Source organism: Panthera uncia, chromosome E3 (assembly GCF_023721935.1).
Source record: "Panthera uncia isolate 11264 chromosome E3, Puncia_PCG_1.0, whole genome shotgun sequence".
In the NCBI taxonomy this organism is placed as follows: Eukaryota; Metazoa; Chordata; class Mammalia; order Carnivora; family Felidae; genus Panthera; species Panthera uncia.
Genome location: NC_064815.1, coordinates 17,100,245 through 17,118,094, shown reverse-complemented (window position 1 = coordinate 17,118,094; position 17,850 = coordinate 17,100,245). Strand labels below are relative to the sequence as shown.

At 48.8% G+C, this 17,850-nt stretch overlaps 2 protein-coding genes across 3 annotated transcripts; one reads left to right on the top strand and one right to left on the bottom strand.

Annotated features, from left to right (window-relative positions):
• Positions 1-1,006: 1,006 nt before the first annotated feature.
• Positions 1,007-4,423, top strand: ASPHD1 (aspartate beta-hydroxylase domain containing 1). The gene is made up of 3 exons (XM_049638587.1): positions 1,007-2,106; positions 3,359-3,472; positions 4,007-4,423. Exons 1-3 carry the CDS (start codon positions 1,227-1,229, stop codon positions 4,114-4,116), a joined length of 1,104 nt encoding a protein of 367 aa, XP_049494544.1. The 5' UTR covers positions 1,007-1,226; the 3' UTR covers positions 4,117-4,423.
• On the bottom strand, positions 4,424-17,835 carry KCTD13 (potassium channel tetramerization domain containing 13). Of its 2 annotated transcripts, XM_049638588.1 has the most exons (7): positions 17,362-17,835; positions 15,890-16,059; positions 7,975-8,064; positions 7,833-7,885; positions 7,520-7,576; positions 6,977-7,172; positions 4,424-5,252 (listed from the first exon to the last, which is right to left on the bottom strand). In XM_049638588.1, exons 1-7 carry the CDS (start codon positions 17,603-17,605, stop codon positions 5,016-5,018), a joined length of 1,047 nt encoding a protein of 348 aa, XP_049494545.1. In that variant the 5' UTR covers positions 17,606-17,835; the 3' UTR covers positions 4,424-5,015. The 2 variants fall into 2 exon arrangements, with proteins under 2 accessions (XP_049494545.1, XP_049494546.1); XM_049638589.1 differs by lacking the exon at positions 7,520-7,576 and having other exon boundaries at positions 17,362-17,833.
• Between the last annotated feature and the right edge of the window lie 15 nt (positions 17,836-17,850).

Here is a 17,850-nt window from a genome sequence, read left to right as displayed (position 1 = left end):
AATGGGCTCCCCTCTTCCAGGAGAATGGCAAGTTTACACGTTTATGAGAAGTCGCAGGGGCGACAGGCCGGGATCTGGGGAGGGGAAACCCCTTCTCTTACATTCACGACCCCGGCCAGCGGCCAGGCAGCTTCAACTTTGATTTTTTTTCTCCTGGCCTCTGTCACCACGCCTCTGGGGCGCCCTTTTCAGCACCACCAGCCAGCGGACAGCTCTTCTCGGCCCAGCCGGAGCGGGCCCGGCCCCCCGCGCCGCCGGCGATTGGCTGAAGCCACCCTCACTATCAATCAGGCTCCCGCCGGGGGCCGGCTCTGGTGAAGGCGGAGGGGGAGGGGAGTCACAGGCCGACTGGTCAAGGGATCTGCAGACCTATGGACGGGCCGCAGTGTCCCTGTCCTCAGTCCGCGAGCGCCGGCCTTGTCCATCAGTCCGCGCGCCCGCCCCGCCCCTTGCCTTGCCACGCCCCTCCTCAGCCCCCGCCCCTTCTTTTCGCATTGCGGGGCGGCTGGAGGTTGGCACAGTGCCCCCTGCGCCCCACGTGGCGCCCCGTCGGGGCGGGGAGGCAAATCCGGAGACGACCCCCCCCCTCCCCCCATCCCGGCTGAGATGCGGCTGCCACTGGGTGGGGGCGGGGGTAGCTAAGCTGAGAGGACTGTGGGGATGGGTGACGTCAGGGTGAGTGGGAGCCAAGGAAGGAACGAGTAGGAGAGAGGGAGGGAGGGGGGAGAGAGAGAGAGAGAGAGAGAGAGGAAGAAGGAGAGAGAGAGGGAGAGAAGACCCGCGGGTCGGGTCGAGTGAGAAGCGAGGGCAGAGGGGAGAAGGGGGAGGAAGGAGAGAGAGAAGCCGCTGCGGAGGACGACTGGTTGCGGGTTCCCGGGGCTGCGGGTCCAGGTGGGGTAGGAACTGCTGTCCGGGGAAGCTAGAAGGGAGGGAGAGCTTAAAGAGGGGCGGGGAAGGGAGGGAAGAGAGGAGAAAGGAGAGGGGGAGACAGAGAGAGTGGGGAAAGGAGAGGCTGAAGGGGAGAGAGGAAACTGCCGGAAGGAGAAAGGAGAGGGGGTTGGGGAGGAGGAAGAGGAGAGTGTTGAAGGAGAAAAAAGAGGTAGAAGGAGAGAGAGATAGAAGGGAAGAAAGAGAAAGGAGGGTTGGAGGTATTTGAAGGAGGTGAGAAAGAGGAAGCTAGAAGGTGAAGAGAAGACCTCAGAAGGAGACAGAACCAAGAGTGGGAAATGTGGAGGGGAAACAGCCCAGGGGGTAACCCTGGAGCAGCCACAGAGGGAACCGGTGGAGAACTGGGGGGACAGGGGAACTGGGGTCTGGAAGATGCCCCAGGCCTCCTGGCCAGGGCCTCCCTGCCCATCGTGCCTGCGTGGCCATCGCCCCTGGCCTCCTCAGCCCTTACCCTGCTCCTTGGAGCCCTCACTTCCCTTTTCCTCTGGTACTGTTACCGTCTGGGCTCCCAAGACATGCAGGCCCTGGAGGCTGGGGGTCGGGCTGGGGGTGTCAGTGGAGGGCCTAGGGGATGCTCTGAGACTGGCAGGCCAAGCCCTGGGAGCTCTGGGGAGCCTGGGGAAGGACTCAGGACAGAAGGCCTAGTGAGCCGTCGCCTGCGGGCCTATGCCAGGCGCTACTCCTGGGCGGGCATGGGTAGGGTGAGGAGGGCAGCTCAAGGTGGTCCAGGCCCTGGGGGAGGGCCAGGGGTCCTGGGCATTCAGCGCCCAGGCCTGCTTTTCCTGCCAGACCTGCCCTCAGTCCCCTTCGTGCCACGGGATGCCCAGCGGCATGATGTGGAGCTCCTGGAGAGCAGCTTCCCTGCCATTTTGCGGGACTTTGGGGCTGTGAGCTGGGACTTCTCAGGGACAACTCCTCTGCCTCGGGGCTGGTCCCCACCCCTGGCCCCTGGGTGCTACCAGCTCCTGCTGTACCAAGCAGGCCGGTGCCAACCCAGCAACTGCCGCCGGTGCCCGGGGGCCTATCGGGCACTGAGGGGGCTGCGGAGCTTTATGAGTGCCAACACCTTCGGCAATGCTGGCTTTTCTGTCCTCCTGCCTGGGGCCCGGCTTGAGGGTCGCTGTGGGCCCACCAATGCCCGGGTCAGATGCCATCTGGGTAAGTAGATGCTGCCTACAGACAACCTGTTTGCCTTCACGATTCCTCCTCCAGACTCTTCTCTGCCACCAGAGCTTTCTACACTATGGTTCTGATCATGCCTCTCTTCTCAGAAATCTTCCATGACTCCCTGTTGCCCACAGCAGCATTTCCTGAGCTTCAGTTACCTGCGAACCATCTTCATAAGCTTTGCCATGGTCATTTTCCACCTGTACTGTTTTTCTCGATACCGATTCTCCCTACATTTTGTCTCGCTTATTTAAAAGGAATCTTTAGAGAACAATGATAATCGGTATTACTTGCTCCAAATAGAAAGGACTCATAAAAACAAATTTAAACTTAAAGAAAGAAGCAAGCTTTAAAAATCCCAGCTAAATACTCTAGTCTCTCTGAGGCTGAAGCCTCCACTCTGTTCCTTTAGAAGGGAGCAGTGTTGGTGGGGTGTTAAAGTTATGGTAGCACCAAACTGAGAGTCTCTTCTTCATGTTTTAAAAGCTGAAAGAAAATGGAAAAGGAAACATTTTTTTGTTATTTAATGTGCTGTTGCTTAAAACCTTGTTTGGCCTAAAAGCATTTTGTGTGCCACCAGTTTGACGTGTCCTTCACTTCGAAGCACACCGGTCTCAGGATCAAGTCCAGATTCCTTCTCTCCTCATCTCCCACCTGTTCCCTTCCTCCCCTTCCCTCCCACCATGTGTTAAATCATGAGAGCTTTCTGGCTGATCCTGGCAGATGCCACACTCACGCTATCCTCAGTCTAGAATGTCTTTCTCCCTTATCACCTCCTGGAAAAATCCTACTCAGCCTTCAGGACTCCACTTTCAAGTGCCGCACCGCCTCTGGGAGGTCTAACTATTCCCCATCATTGGAGTTGGTGCCCACTTTTCTCACAGCACTCTACTGTGTTGTGGTCCTGGGGCCAAAGTGGATCCATCAGTATTATACTAATGAGGGCCAAGCACACATTAAGTAGCTTCTTGAGTTAAATTGGCAGAAGCCCAAGAAAAGATGCCACTTCCTCCAGGGAGCCTTCCCTTTTCTCTGAAACAAATATTGTGCTTTGCACTGCCTTTCCTGTATCTCCCAGCACTTCAGCTGCTACTATATCGTAATTACATTTGGGTCACCTTCCAGACAGCAAAGAGGGACACTACATGGGGTGCTTAAGACTTGCAATTCTGCATTTTGACTAAATGGGGTGGGCCCATTTGACGGAAGCAGGGGTGTTGGATGCCCGGGTCTCTTTCCACAGGCCTGAAGATTCCTCCTGGCTGTGAGCTGGTGGTCGGGGGCGAGCCCCAGTGCTGGGCTGAAGGACACTGTCTACTGGTGGACGACTCGTTCCTGCACACAGTGGCTCATAATGGTAATGGGCTCCCGTTCTGCTAGGAGGGATGAGAGACTGAGTGAAAGGGAATAGAGACTGCAGAATCAAGCCCAACCGGCTTCCTGTCCTAGCACCATCATTTTCCAGCTGCATGACCTTGAACGAGTCCTATAACTTCCCCAAACACCTGTGAAATGGGGCGATCACCTTCTTTATTGGGTGACTGCAAGGATTAAATAAGTTAATGTAGGTGCATAGCCAAGTGGTTAACAGCACAAGAGTCTGGGCCTGAACCACCTGGGTTCCAGTCCTACCTCTGGCACTTACTAGCTATGTGATCTTGGGCAGGTTACTTAATCTCTGTGCCTCAGTTACTTTGTATAAAACGGGAATAATTGTGGTACTGACCCTCAAGTTTGTTCTGATGATGAAGAGTGAACACATACAAGGGGTTAGAACAATGCCTGGCACTCATTTACAAAGTGTTTGCTGTTAGGAGCACCTGGCGAGTGCTCTGGCATATAAAATAATTAATGTCAGCTGCTCTCTTGTCTCCATCCCCATGTGCCCTAGGCTCCCCAGAAGATGGGCCTCGAGTGGTCTTCATCGTGGACCTTTGGCACCCCAACGTGGCTGGGGCTGAGCGCCAGGCCCTTGACTTTGTCTTCGCACCAGACCCTTGAAGGAAGGGGCTCCCTTCAGACATCTGGGCTGGAGAGATGCTGCACTCAGGGATGGCTTGAGTGGTAGCCAGGACTGCCTCTCCACTGCAGGGGGTGGGGTGGGGCTGCGGGTGGGAACGGACCAGCCAACACTGAAATACAGATTTTAAATCCTCTCCTAACTCCTGACTACCTTTCTCTAGCTACCAGCCCAGTTCAAGGCTTTGGGCAGGAGCTCCTGGCCTGTCCCATCCAACTAGCCAAGTACCTCCTTAACACAAGCCATCTCCCCGATCCTCTCCCTCAGAGCCAGCACCAGACCCTCAACTCAACTTTATTCCAATAATTTAATAGAAAATTAAAATAAATAATATGAAATAGATTGAGAAGATGGCTGAGCTGGTGCAAGCCCAGGCCAGCCTAGTACAAAGTTAAGGAGGTGGGGGGGGGCTGGTGGGGAAAGGACGAGGGAGGGAAACTACCCTGCACGGTGGTGGGGAGGTGGTTCAGAACATGGTGGATGTCAGTAAGGGCTGGCTTGACACTTTGGCGTGTACAATGTGCTGAAAAAGCGGGGGGGACGGGGTGGGGAGAGAGAGAGAGAGAAGGGGAGAAAGGGAGCTCTAAATCACTCTAAACCAGCTGGTGAGGGAAGAGCAGGACAAGAATGGGATAAGGGAACAAATGCAGGCCTCCTGAAGGGCTCTGACCTAGGGAGGGGGCTGGAATGTACCGTGCTGTTAGCAGTGAGGTGGGAATGAATGGAAAAGGGCCACAGTGAACTGTACCATGCAATGAAGGGACAGAAGATGGGCCCACGACTTGGCCAGCAAAGCCGGGGCAAAGGTATGGGAAAAGGAGGGAAAGAGAGAGGAACTGGGTTCCAGTGGCAGGAGGAAAACAGGGAGAAAGGTCAAAGGTCAGTCCTTGAAGACAATCTGTTGGCCATGAGGACGCTCGTCGTGGGTGATGTGGCGCCGGACATGGATCCTGCGGACACGGTGCTCTCGGTTCTCCTCATCCTCCCCTCGGCCTGCCCCACCACCTCCAGCTGCACCCCCTGTGGCCTCCAGGAGGGCTGGGTCTGGGCCCCGGGGAGTCTCGTAGATCAGGATGTTCAAGGTCTCCTCAAAGATCCGGGCCTCTGGGAACTCCACCTGCAAAAGGCCAGCAACCCCCAGCTGCAACCCTCTGATCCAGATACACAGACGTGCCCCTCCCCCAGCTGGCCCTGCACTGGCACACCCCTGAGCCTTTGCAATCACAGGTTCTTTGGCCTGGACTATCTTCTTTGCAAATTTTTTACTCAGCAAAGTCTTACTTATCCTTCAAGGTCCAGCTCTAAAGTCGGGCAGAGTTAATTTGTTTTCTCTCCTTTGCTGCCAAGTCTTCTTGGTATGTTCTTTCATTTGACAATTTTTTACTGAGTGACTGCACTGTACCAGACATTGTTCTAGACATTGAGAAGATAGCAGTGAACTAAACAAAGTTTCTATCTGCAGGAAGTTTACATTCTAGGGGGAGGACACAGACATACAAGTAATAAAAAGGGGGCGGGATTGTCATGGCCAGGAATGTTACAATTTTAGAGAGGGAGTTCAGAGAAAGTCTGGTGGAAAAGGTGACATTGAACCAAGAGACAAAGGAGGAGGGAAGGAGCCGGGTGGATAAGCAGAGAAAGAGCAGTCTGGGGAACAGGCAACATCAAGTGCAAGAGCTCTGGGGCAGGAGTGCACTTAGTATAGTAAGGAGGGAGGCAGTGGAGAGAGTGGAAAGGAGTGAAGTGAGGAGGTGATGGAGGGTCTCTTTGTGTGGCCTGGAGGGATATAACTAACTCTTAACAAGCTGCATTCTCATTACTGGTTTATCTTGTTTTCCCAATTACAGTGGAAACTTCTTGGAAGGTGGGTTGGTCACTCATTCATTCATGCATGCATTCAGTGAATGTTTCCTAGCTTTCGCTGTGTGGCAAGTGCCTGTCTAGTACTAGAGAGATAGGAAGAAAAGGTAGATCCCCTACGCTCAAGAAGCTAACCCCTTGCTGCTGGTGTGACAGCCCCCTATCTCCGCCTCTGCCTGCTGCAGACTAAGAAGGAAGTATGATCAACTCTGGGGTTGTGGGGTTGAAAGTTCATGAGCGAAGGTGTCCCAAAGAAAGCTGTGCTTGACTTGCGTCTTAAAGATTAAGCACAAGTTCATTAGGCAGACGGGGCTGAGGAAACAGTCTAAGCAGAGGGACAGTGTGTGCAAAGGTGGGGAGGCATGAGATAGCACTGGGTGCTCAGAGGGTGTATCTGAGGCTCTTCCCTCATATCAAGGGCAGAAGGAAGTAGATGCCATGACAGAGCGCTGGTACTTAACCAGACATTTCATTCACCTTGATTTGAAGCCTGGTGCAAAGCTTAGTGCAGAGTAGGTGCTCAGGAAGTTATCTGCTGATGGCTGTCATGTTAATGACTCAGGAATTATACACTCACTTGTTCTAAGAGACCTGTGTGTTCTAAGGTCCTGAGGTTTTAAAAGCCTATTTTGAGTCATGGACCCTTCTGAGATTCTAACAACTATGGTCTTTCTAAATGGAAAGATGCATACACACTCCCGAACTTGCAAACCACTTCCAGATCGCCTGGAGACCCAAATGGCCTAGGTAAAGAATCCCACTGTAATCCAACACCTTCATTTCATGGCAGAGAAACAGGCCCACAGAAGTAAGGTGACATGCCCAAGGTTACAAAAGACCCTGGAACTCGGAACTGCAGCCCTAGCTCCCAGTAACGGACTCTCCGCTGCCTGGTCTGCTGAGCTGCCTTTGTCCAGTCCAGGGTCCTGGTGCTGCCCACCACCACAGCCCTCCCTGATCAGACTCTGAACCCCTTCTGACCTTGGTCTGCTTCTTTTCCGTGGCATAGACAATGGAGGTGCAGCACACCTCGGCGATTTTGCGGCCCTGCCCGTAGAAGGACCAGCAGCAGATCTCGTCCCCCAGTACATCCTTGAGGAAAAGCAGCCGCCCATGGAAGCGCAGGGCCAGTTTGTCAAACAGCTCGATGTTCTTAAGTAGGTTGTCATCTGAAGTGCTGAGGACCAGGGGCCAGGAGGCCTCAGTACACTGGCTTCCTGCCCGCTGTTCCCCTAGCCTAGGGGCCCCCCTACCCAGCACTCTGGTCCTGCCCAGGGGTTTGGTGCCCAGCAGGGAGCTTCCTCCACCCCTGGGGCCAGGCTAAGCGGGCCTCAGGGAGGACCAGCATCTGCGGAGCAAATCCCAGCACAGCGGAGTGGCTCCCAGTGCAGGCTCTGGGGCTGGGCTGCTTCACCTAACGTCCTAGACCAGCTGCTTTTTAACTGAGTGACACCAGGAAAGTTACTTCACCTCTTGGTGCCTCAGTTCCCTCATCTGTAAAATGGAGATCACAATAGTACCGACCTCAAACGACTGTGAGGATGATGGGAGTTAATACGTGTGAAGCACTGACAGCAATGCCTGTTACGGAAAAGCACTTAGTAAATGCCAGCCATTATCATCTAATCCTCACCTCAAGCCTGTTTACTGGTGATCACATTGAAGCTCAGGAATGAAAATGACCTGCCCAAAGTGCCCAGTGGGTAAGTGGCAGAGCTGGAACCCTGGTCTAGGCAGGCCTTCTCTTTGTCCCTCTGTCCCTCCCCCTGGGCCCAGACCTGGGCTGTGCTTGAGCACAGTACTCCACCCGGTGCACCTCCCGCCCCGTGGTGGTCACCTGGTGTAGGAGTACTTGTTGTTACTGCGGTTGTGCAGGAGCTTCACCACGGGCTGTGGGCGGAGAGAGCATGGAGAAGGGTGGGGGTCAGGCTGCAAGGAGAGGCCCCCGGCCTCCACCCTACAGGGCTCAGGGGCCTCACCTTGGAGGTGCTGGCCAGGAGCTGCTGCTCCTCCCGGGGAGATGTCACCGTGGGGATGAGGCACAGCGGGGACAGGTTCTCCCTTTTTTGCTGGAGAAGAAGCGGAAGGTGGTTAACAGCACAACCAAAGGTCACTCACTCCCCCACTTAAAAGCTGTCAAAAGTTGTTGCCTTGGGGAAAAAAATTCAGACTCCTTAGTGGTCCACAAAGCTCTGCAGGATTCAACCTCTCGGATCTCATCTCTACCACTCTCCCCTACTTGCTGGGCTTCAGCCCCACCCATAGCCTGTTCCTTGTGCCCACCCAGGCCTTTGCTGTTCCCACTGCCTGGAATGGTCTACACTGTTGTATGTATGGCTGGCCCCTTCATACCATTAAGATAACTCAAACAGTACCCCCCAGAGGGTGCTGGTCCAATTCCTGAAGCTCCCTGACCACTACTAGAGTAAAGTAGGCTCCTCTACTTCCTTTTCACATTAACAGCTCATTCTTCATGGCTCTTAGTTCTTCACATTTTCTCACTTTGGGGTATGTTTGCTTATGATCTGGTCTCTTCTCACCTAGGGAATTCCTAGTATACAGTGGATGCTCAGTGTCTGTTCAGGAAATGAACTTGGTTGGGTGGGATGAGGTCTGAGGCAAAACCAGATACATGGGCTTCTTTCCTCTTTCCTGTCTTTAAGAATCTTTATGCCAAAACCCCTCTCACCTCTCTCAACCAGAAGATCTCTTAACTAGAAATTCCAGAAGATTTTTAAAAATTAGGGCACCTGGGTGGCTCAGTCAGTGAAGCGTCTGACTCTTGGTTTTGGCTCAGGTCATGATCTCACCCGGTTCATGTGTTTGATCCCCACATCGGGCTCCGTGCTGAAAGCACAGAGCCTGCTTGGAATTTCTCTCCCCTCTCCTCTCTCTCAAAACAAACGAACAAACAAACAAACATTAAAAGAAAAAAAACTCATATGACTTTTTCTAAAATTAATATGGAAAAATAAAAGTCTATTACTTAGGTCAATTTTTAAAAAGAACCAAGAGAAAAGACTGAATCTGTCATATATTAACGTATCCTACAAAGCCATACTAAAGAAAACAGTGTGGTTTTGGTTTGGGGGAACAAACAAGAAACCAATGGAACACAACAGAGAGTTTGGAAACGGGCTGGTATATATATGAAAACATATTTATAAAGAGGACACCACATATCGGTGGGGGCAAGTATGAAGTATCTATTGGTTACTGCTGTGTAATGAACTATCTCCAAACCTGGCAGCTTAAATCAACAATAAATATTTATTATCCTAGTGTCTGTGGGTCAAGGATTCAGGAGTGGCTCAGACGGGTCGTTTTGGCATAGGGGTCTCCCTTGAGGTTGTAGTCATGTCACCCAGTGCTGCAGGAATCTGAAGACATGCCTGATTTGGACGGTTTGTGTTTGAGAAAGCTTATTCATATGGCTGGCAAATTCATGCTGGCTGTCGGCAGGAAACATCTCATCCCTGTCATCTGGACCTCTCCATAGGGTTGCTTGCGTGTCCTCACAAAATGGCAGCTGGCTTCTCCAGAGCAGATGATCCGAGAGACCAAGATGATGGGCTCAATGTCTTTCATGACCTAGTTTTGTCAGCTCTGTTCAGTGTGGAAGGAAACTACATGAAAGAATGAATACTAGGGAATAAGAATCACCGGGGACTGCCTTGGAGGCTAACTAACTCTACAGGCCACCTTCTGGCTCCTTTGATTCAACTCCTTCCCATTGAAAAACACACTTCCTCCCTCCCAAGATCCTCCAAAGTCTCATCCCATTTCAGCGTCACTTGAAGTACAGAATCTTATCTAAGTCAGTGTAGGTTGGGATGAGGCTCCTTAGGTGTAGTTCCTTAAGTATAGCTCCATAAACATTTCCACTCTATCTGAAGACCTGTGAACTAAAGAGACCACTCATCTCTCCCATATACCTACTATGCAGTGGTGGAACAGGCATTAGCACAATCACCGGGGCACTCTTGTTCAAACGGTTGGGGAGGAGGTAGGTGGCACACAGAAGTCACTGTTTCGTATCAATTCTGTAATCCAGTTGGATGAATACTGGGAGCTCTCTGATGCCTACTCTTATTCAGAAATGATTCTCTATGGCTCTTGGCTCTGCCCTGAGTCATCCTCCCTTTTCCATGAAAGATAATCCATGCTTGCAGCTCCATGGTTTCCTGCCAGTAGAACTCTGGGGGTCCAAAGGTCTTGCACGGTCTGTCACTTTTGGTCCAAGCTGGCAGTGTTTCTGCCAATATAATTCTCTTAAAAACTTAATGGGTGTCTTGTGAGTCTTGGGGTTCAGTTCATTAGACGAATGCCACACCCACAAATCTTCGTGAGATAAGCTGTCCTCTACTTTGGGCTTGTGCTGAGACTGCTGAGGGGTAACACCCTTAAGTTTCTTAGAAGCACTATTATTTGATTCAAAGGTTCTCTGAGGCATCTTGGATATTTCTGAAGTCTTAACAAAGGATTTTACAATCATATCCTCAGTTTCATCTTTAGATCATGTTTTACTGAGAATGCCCTATATTTGATCTTTTCCTGGAAGCCATTTGTTAATTTTAACATCATGCGTTACCTGGAAAGGCTGGGGACTTTCAAACCCAGTAATACCTGGCTCCTTTGTGTTCAATTGTTTTTCCTCTTGCTTACCCTCTCCTCTTCTATTTTACTATCAGCAACAATAAACCCAGTGGCACCTTCAACATTCTTTCTGGAAATCTCTTTAGCTACACCACCCAGATCATTAGGTACATTTTCCACTTTCTACATTACTGCAGGAGACAGTGTTGTTAAACTTCTGCCACTGCATAACAAGGATCCCCTTTACACCAGTTTCCAGTAACATTTTCATCCCAGCAGCCTACTCCAAGGTCATCAGACTTCTGTGAACAGACCCTCTCAAGCTCTTTAGGCTTTTATTAATATTCTCCTCAAAGCCATGCCAGCTTGTGCCCACTTCCCAGTTCTAAAGCCACTCCTACACTTTAGAGTTTTGTTACCACAGAACCCCACACCAGATACCCAATCTGTTCTCTACTGCTGGGTAACAAATTACTACAAATTTAGCAGCTTACAACAATAAACATTTATTATGACACAGTTTCGGTGGATTGGGAACTTGAGATCACCTTAGTTGGGTGGTCCTGGCCCAGGGTCTCTCATGAAGTTGGAGTCCAGACATTGGCCAGGGCTGTAGTTATCCGAAGACTTGACTGGACCTAGAGAATCTGCTTGAGATAGTTCACCCATATGGCTGGGAGTCTGTGCTGGCTATTGGCAGGGGGCTTCAGTTCCTCACCAAGTGAATCTCCCTTGTCCTCGTGTGGCAGCTGGCTTCCCCCAGAGTGAGTGACCCGAGATAGGCAGAAATGGCAATGTCTTTTATGACTTGGCTTTAGAAGTCATACACCATCACTTCTGCAATATCCTACTGATTACATAGGTCAGCCCTATTCAGCGTGGAAGGGAACTAAACAAGAGCATGAATAAGGAGGAAGTAAGAATTGCGGGTGGGCATCTTAGACACTGGCTACCACAGAATATTTAGTAGGTGGCACTGGGAAAACTAGTTCACTCTATGGAGGACAAAAAATAGTTAAATCCCTTCATAATTTACATTTATAACAGTGAATTCCATTTAGACCCATATATGAAAGATAAAACCATAAAGCTAATAAAAGATGTAGAATGGAGGGGCGCCTGGGTGGCGCAGTCGGTTAAGCGTCCGACTTCAGCCAGGTCACGATCTCGCGGTCCGTGAGTTCGAGCCCCGCGTCAGGCTCTGGGCTGATGGCTCGGAGCCTGGAGCCTGTTTCCGATTCTGTGTCTCCCTCTCTCTCTGCCCCTCCCCCGTTCATGCTCTGTCTCTCTCTGTCCCAAAAATAAATAAAAACGTTGAAAAAAAAAAATTAAAAAAAAAAAAAAAAAAGATGTAGAATGGAAAAAAACAAACAAAAAACCTTTTTAAGCAAGACCCTGAAAGGATATACCATTAAGGGGGGAAATAAAGGAGCGGGGAGGAATTTGACATTAAAAATCAAGAATTTCACAGGAAGCCTGGGAGGCTCAGTCAGTAAGCAGCCAACTTTGGCTCAGGTCATGATCTCATGGTTCATGAGCTCGAGCTCCGCATCAGGCTCTGTGCTGACAGCTCAGAGCCTGGAGCCTGCTTCGGATTCTGTCTCCCTCTCTCTCTGTCCCTCCCCCACTCACACTCTGTTTCTCTCTTTCTCTCTCTCAAAAAAAAAAAAAAAAAAAAAAAACATTAAAAAAAATCAAGAATTTCTCCAGTTAACAACAGAAAACGTGACTTTACAAATAACCCCAGGTCATAATGTTGAAGGAATAATAACAATTATAATTACTCCACAACCCTAATGAAACTACTGATTCACATAAGGATTCTCAACTGGTGTGTGGTTGATAACTGCCATTCACACAGTGCATAAACATTACACAGATTGCTTTACAGCTGGCACGAAGGAAGTGTAACTATAATGGAGGGATCTGACCATTATCATCTGAATCTAGGAGCCAATTCTGAGCATTACCAATGATGGGTCATATTAACAATATTATGGGTCACTTCATATAACACAGTATGAAATACATAAAATTACCTACAATGTATTCTAACCAAAATGTTTACTGTCAAGTCTTTAAATCTACAGTCTAGTTTATAGAAAACTCAGAATAGGGTAGAGTAACAAACCAAATGACACCACAGGTAAACAACCACACAAATTTGGAAAGTGGGTCACTGTGCAAGACAGCTGATGGTCTCTTTAACAAGTCAGCATGAACAAAAAAGGGATGGTTTTTGGCTGGAAGAAGACTTAAAGAACAAAATAACCAGATGTAATGCAAAGATCTAGACTGGATCCTGGTTTAGATGAGTCAGCTATAAAAGATGTTTCTGGAACAAATGGAGAAATTTGTATACCCTGGATGTTAGATAAGAAAACATTTTATTGACATGGAAAGATGGCAATTATTAACAAATAAACAAAAAAACCAGACTACAAAACAGCACATACAGCACGACCATAATTTGGCGCGCGCGTGCACGCGCGCACACACACACACACACACACACACACACACACACACACAAATAGACCCGGAAGGATATTTGGTGCTTTTATTTTTTTTGATTATCTGTGTTTTCTAAATTTCTACAATACATATATATATACTGCTTTAAAAATAATAAATGGTTATTTATAATAAAAAAAATCAAGGATTTCTATTCAACAGGTGCCACAGACAGGTGACATTTCAAGAGAAAATACTGGCCACAATTAAAACTGACTAGAAATTATCTGAAACAGATTTTCTCAACTAGGATTCCTCACCCAAATTGCAAACCCAGCAAATAAATAATTTGAGTGACTATTTTCTCAATTCTTCCAAGGATGATAAGCAAATAGTACCATTCTAGCTGCACAGGAGGAGAATAAACTTATTATGTACAATATATGCCTTAGGGCTTAATTCTCCCCAGGAACTAAACTAAAATATGCAAGGCTCTTCTGCAAAGCAACAAGAAAAAGATAGGAAACTCAGTAGAAAATTTGGTAAAGAATATGAATAGGCAATTCACAGAATGGGAAACCAAAAAAGTGAGTTAAGCATATGAAAAGATGCTCAATTCATTAGTAATCAGAAGCATGCAAATTAAAATGAGATCACTCCATACGAATCAGATTTGCAAAATTAGAACACTGGATAATGCTGTGTGTGGTTGAGAATATGCAGAAACGAGATCCCTTAAGCATTGCTGATCAAGAGTATAAAGTGCTACAGTCAATGGGGAGAGTAATCTGATGATACTTGCTGAAATTTATTTGTATGTGTTCTGTGACCCAGCAATTCCACTCCCAAACATGAGAAACCCTGGCCCAGGATCCACACTCACAGTGGCAGGTGGCACTGTTTGTAGGGGAAGGAAGAAGTAGGAGGCAATCTAGGTCTCCAACCTCAGGGGAATGTATAAATAAAATATGGTGAATACAAGCCATAGATTCTTGTGCAGCAGTCAGAAGTAAAGAACTAAATGTACATAGAGCAACATGAATAGATCTTGAAAAAAGTGTTCAAACAGAAAACACAATCGATAGCTCAATGCCATTTATGGATATTTAAAACATGTACATATATAAAACAATGCTTTTAGCTTTTCAAGGGTACAAACATAATCCAAGTATATGTATCAAAACATTAGAATTGGAGGGCTATCTATGGGTCAAAGGGAAATGGGCAAGGGACTGGGAATGACAGGGAAAAAGTAAAAAGAGACAAGATTTGTATACACCAATAATGATTAAGTACCACGCACTGAGGAGTATGATGAACTCAATTCTCTAAACCCAAATCTTAACAAAAACAAAACCTCCAGGCAAACAAGAAAACTCTGAGTGGGGTGAGGATGGGAACGGTGTCAGGGAAACCTGGAAAGGAGGCAGCTGGAGTACAGAGGAAAAAGCACTGCACCTGGGAATCTGAGCTCTGCAGCTTACTGGCTCTTTGACCTCGAAGGCATCCCCAACTTCCCTCCTTTACGTGGAACAGGAGGTACAAGATGTACACACAAATAGATAGCAGAATTGCTCCTGACACACAGTGGGTGTGAGGTAACACTGGATAAATGTAGAACTACAGAGCAGGAACCCACTTTCAAGATCATTTAATGCAATGGTTTTCAAACTGCAAGTGGTTACTCATTAGTGGGTCATGAATAAGTTTAATGGGTCCCAAAAAGCATTAAAAAGAGAACAGAATATATCAGTGTGTATTTCACTAAAAGTATCATTTCATATAACTCTTATTTAAGTTATATATATGTGAGTATAAAATGCATTTTTTCTTCTATGGGATGCAGTTTGAAAAACATGGATATTGCCCAAAGGAACTCTATATTTTTGGATTTCCAGAACCAGTGAGTATTCACCAAGACAACAGAAAGTTGTTAATAGTTGCCACTTTTTAACACATAAAGGGCATTAAAAAAAAACCTCATTATCTCCTATTAATATTGTATCATAAAAGAAAGGACATGTTTAACATTGTAAAAGTAGAACAGAATAAAAGGCTTATGTAAAACTCACTACACTGTACATATTTTTCTTGTTTCCCTATCTTTTGGAACATGAGGACAGAATGCCAGAGGTAGGAACTGATTCAATCAAGGTCATTCAGTGAGCTGTGGGAGAGGTGACACTTAACCCACAGGTCCTGGCTATGCTTTCTATCTCCTCGGAATCCTAAGAGATCCATAGAAGAGAAGCCCAGCAGCTGGGGCTCTGGAACCCCCAACCTGTTGTATTGGGAGCAGTTCTGCTTCTAGGATTTCAACGCTATAAAAAAAAAAAAAAAGTTAAGAAAAGGAAAAAAAACCAAACCTGGTTGGAGGTGGAATGCTGCCTCCCAGGACAGAACCAAATCACACAGGTCACTATATTCTAGTTTAAATTAGTTTTTTGTTTTTGTTTTTTCCTAGTGGCACATGGAGTTATTTAAGATTTCTGAGCAAGGAGGAGAAGAGATTGGGATTGTGTTTAAGGACCATCATTCAGGTGGTAGTGTGAGAGCTCCATTAGCCGGGTAGGAACAGCAAGGAGAGAGCAGTTATTTAACAACTACATTAGTCCTGGCATGAGGTGGTGAAAGAGGTCCTTCTTGAGGCAGCAGGGATACAGTGGAAAGCACCCCCAAATTTTCTGTGGTCATGACCAGTCACGGCCAGGCCACGGGCAGCATCTCTGGACAGTACCCCATATGCCTCTTCTCTCTCTCTCTTTTTTTTAATGTCCTAGTATCTAACTGCTTGGGCAGCTCTCCCAGGGACATGGGCATAGGGTGGGACCCAGGGACCCTCACCTGCAGTGCTAGCTGGCAGTCCTCAATCAGGCCCTGTACCAGGTAGTAGCGCGCTTCGCCTAGTAGCTCCCCCAGCTCTCTGGTACTCTCAGGCAGTGGCACGGACCCATCCCGCAGGTAGTTGAGGATTGTACCAAAGTGACGGCCGCTCCGGTCAATCAGCACCCAACCTGGTGGGGTGGAGAGAGGCAGGAGGAAGGCTGGCTTTGCAGGTGGCTCCGGAGCTGCTAAACTTTTATGAAAAACAGATTTTCCCTCTTCGAGTCTGAATACTGATCTCAGACCGCTGCCATCCCCAAGAACATCCCTTTTAAAAATCTCCAGGGAGTTCTCCCATAGACCCCTTTTTAACAACATATTGCAGACACAGAGAATTAACTCCCTTCCAAGTCTGTCCCATGTTGAAAAACCTCTCACCGTGAGAAAGTTATTACAGATTACCGTATCAACAAACTCTAACCTTTGGTGTTAATTCTGACCATCCTACTTAATTAAAATGTCTACCCCATCCTCCAGTTCACTACCATTTTAACGTTTATATTATTCATAGAACTTATTACTATCTGCAATTACATGTATTTTTTGCATATGTACTTGCTCATTATTTTCCTCCTGCTCCCACAAAAAAGTAAAGTCCACAAGACTAATCTTGTTTGATTCATTTACCAAAGTATCTCGGGCACTAACTGGCGCTTTACAAATAATTGCTGAATAAATACATTCTTCAATTTCAGATATTTGAAGACTGAACTCCACCTCTGAAATTTTAATTCTCCTGCTCTTACGATCCTCGTTATATCCCTCTAAATGCCCCCCGGCCCCTCACAAAAACTTTAAGGTTCCACCGGGGCATGTGTGTCCAACCCTGAAGGCAACACTCCAAGAACGTAAGGTTCACTTGCCAAAGAGAACTGTCCACCCTCCATTCTGGTGTCCCTAGCAAACCCAAAGCAGCCCTTTTCTACAATCTGCATTTACAGATGAATCCCTAGAGTGTACAGGGACCTGTGTTATAAGAACAGGCTAACAGACAACTCCTCCCGGCTGGTGGTTAGCAGTGCTGAGGTAGAGAGGCAAACATAAGGCTAAGCAGTTAGAAGGAACCTGAAGGTTGCCTGGAAGGGCGCTGCTGGCAGAAGGGCTGGTTCCCAAGTCGTTTGGGCAGAGGAGTAAAGGGTGGGAGAATTGGAGGGAAGTGATAATAAAAATTCTGAAGTGACATGTTGAATCACAACCGTAGCACCTGTTGCGGGGGGCGGGGGGAGTGATGTTCCATAAACATTGGTTATTTGCAGGGGGTGAAGGACTGAGGGAGATTATGGATGAGAAAGGGGAGATAAGACGGGATGTGGGGCTGGAGGGAGGTGAAAAGAGTTGAGTGGACGATAGAGACGAGAGAGGGGGTAGGAGGAGACTGGGCGAAGGCAGACGGGGATCTGGAAGACCACACAGGTGAGGGCGGCGCGGCGTACCTCCCGCATCGGTGAGCACCTCTGCGCGGCCGCTGAACATGGCCTTGAGCATGGTGTCCTGTCCCGTGAGGGTGCGCAGCGTGGTGTAGTGCAGCGAGCCGCCCACGTTCAGCTTCACGTACTTGCTGTTCGGGGTCAGCGGTTTCAGACCGTAGGCGGCGGAGCCAGGCTCAAGACCCGAGGGCTTAGGCGCTTCCAGGGACGGGGCCTCGGCCGCCGCCGGGCCCGAGGCCTCGGCCGACATGCCGGGGAGTGGCGGCGGACGGCTATCCTAGGCTCTCTCCGCACCCTCCGGCGGCTCCCAAGTACCCGGAGACCCAAGCCCTCGGGTCACACCACCCGGCCCGCGCGACCTCACGCCGCCGCTATTCGGCGGCACTGGCCCTCAGCTCCATCGCGCCGATACCGCCCGGAAGCCGGGGCCGAGCAACTGCGCAGGCGCCTCAAGGTCCCGCCCCCGACCTCGCGGGCCGGCGGAGCATGCGTGCT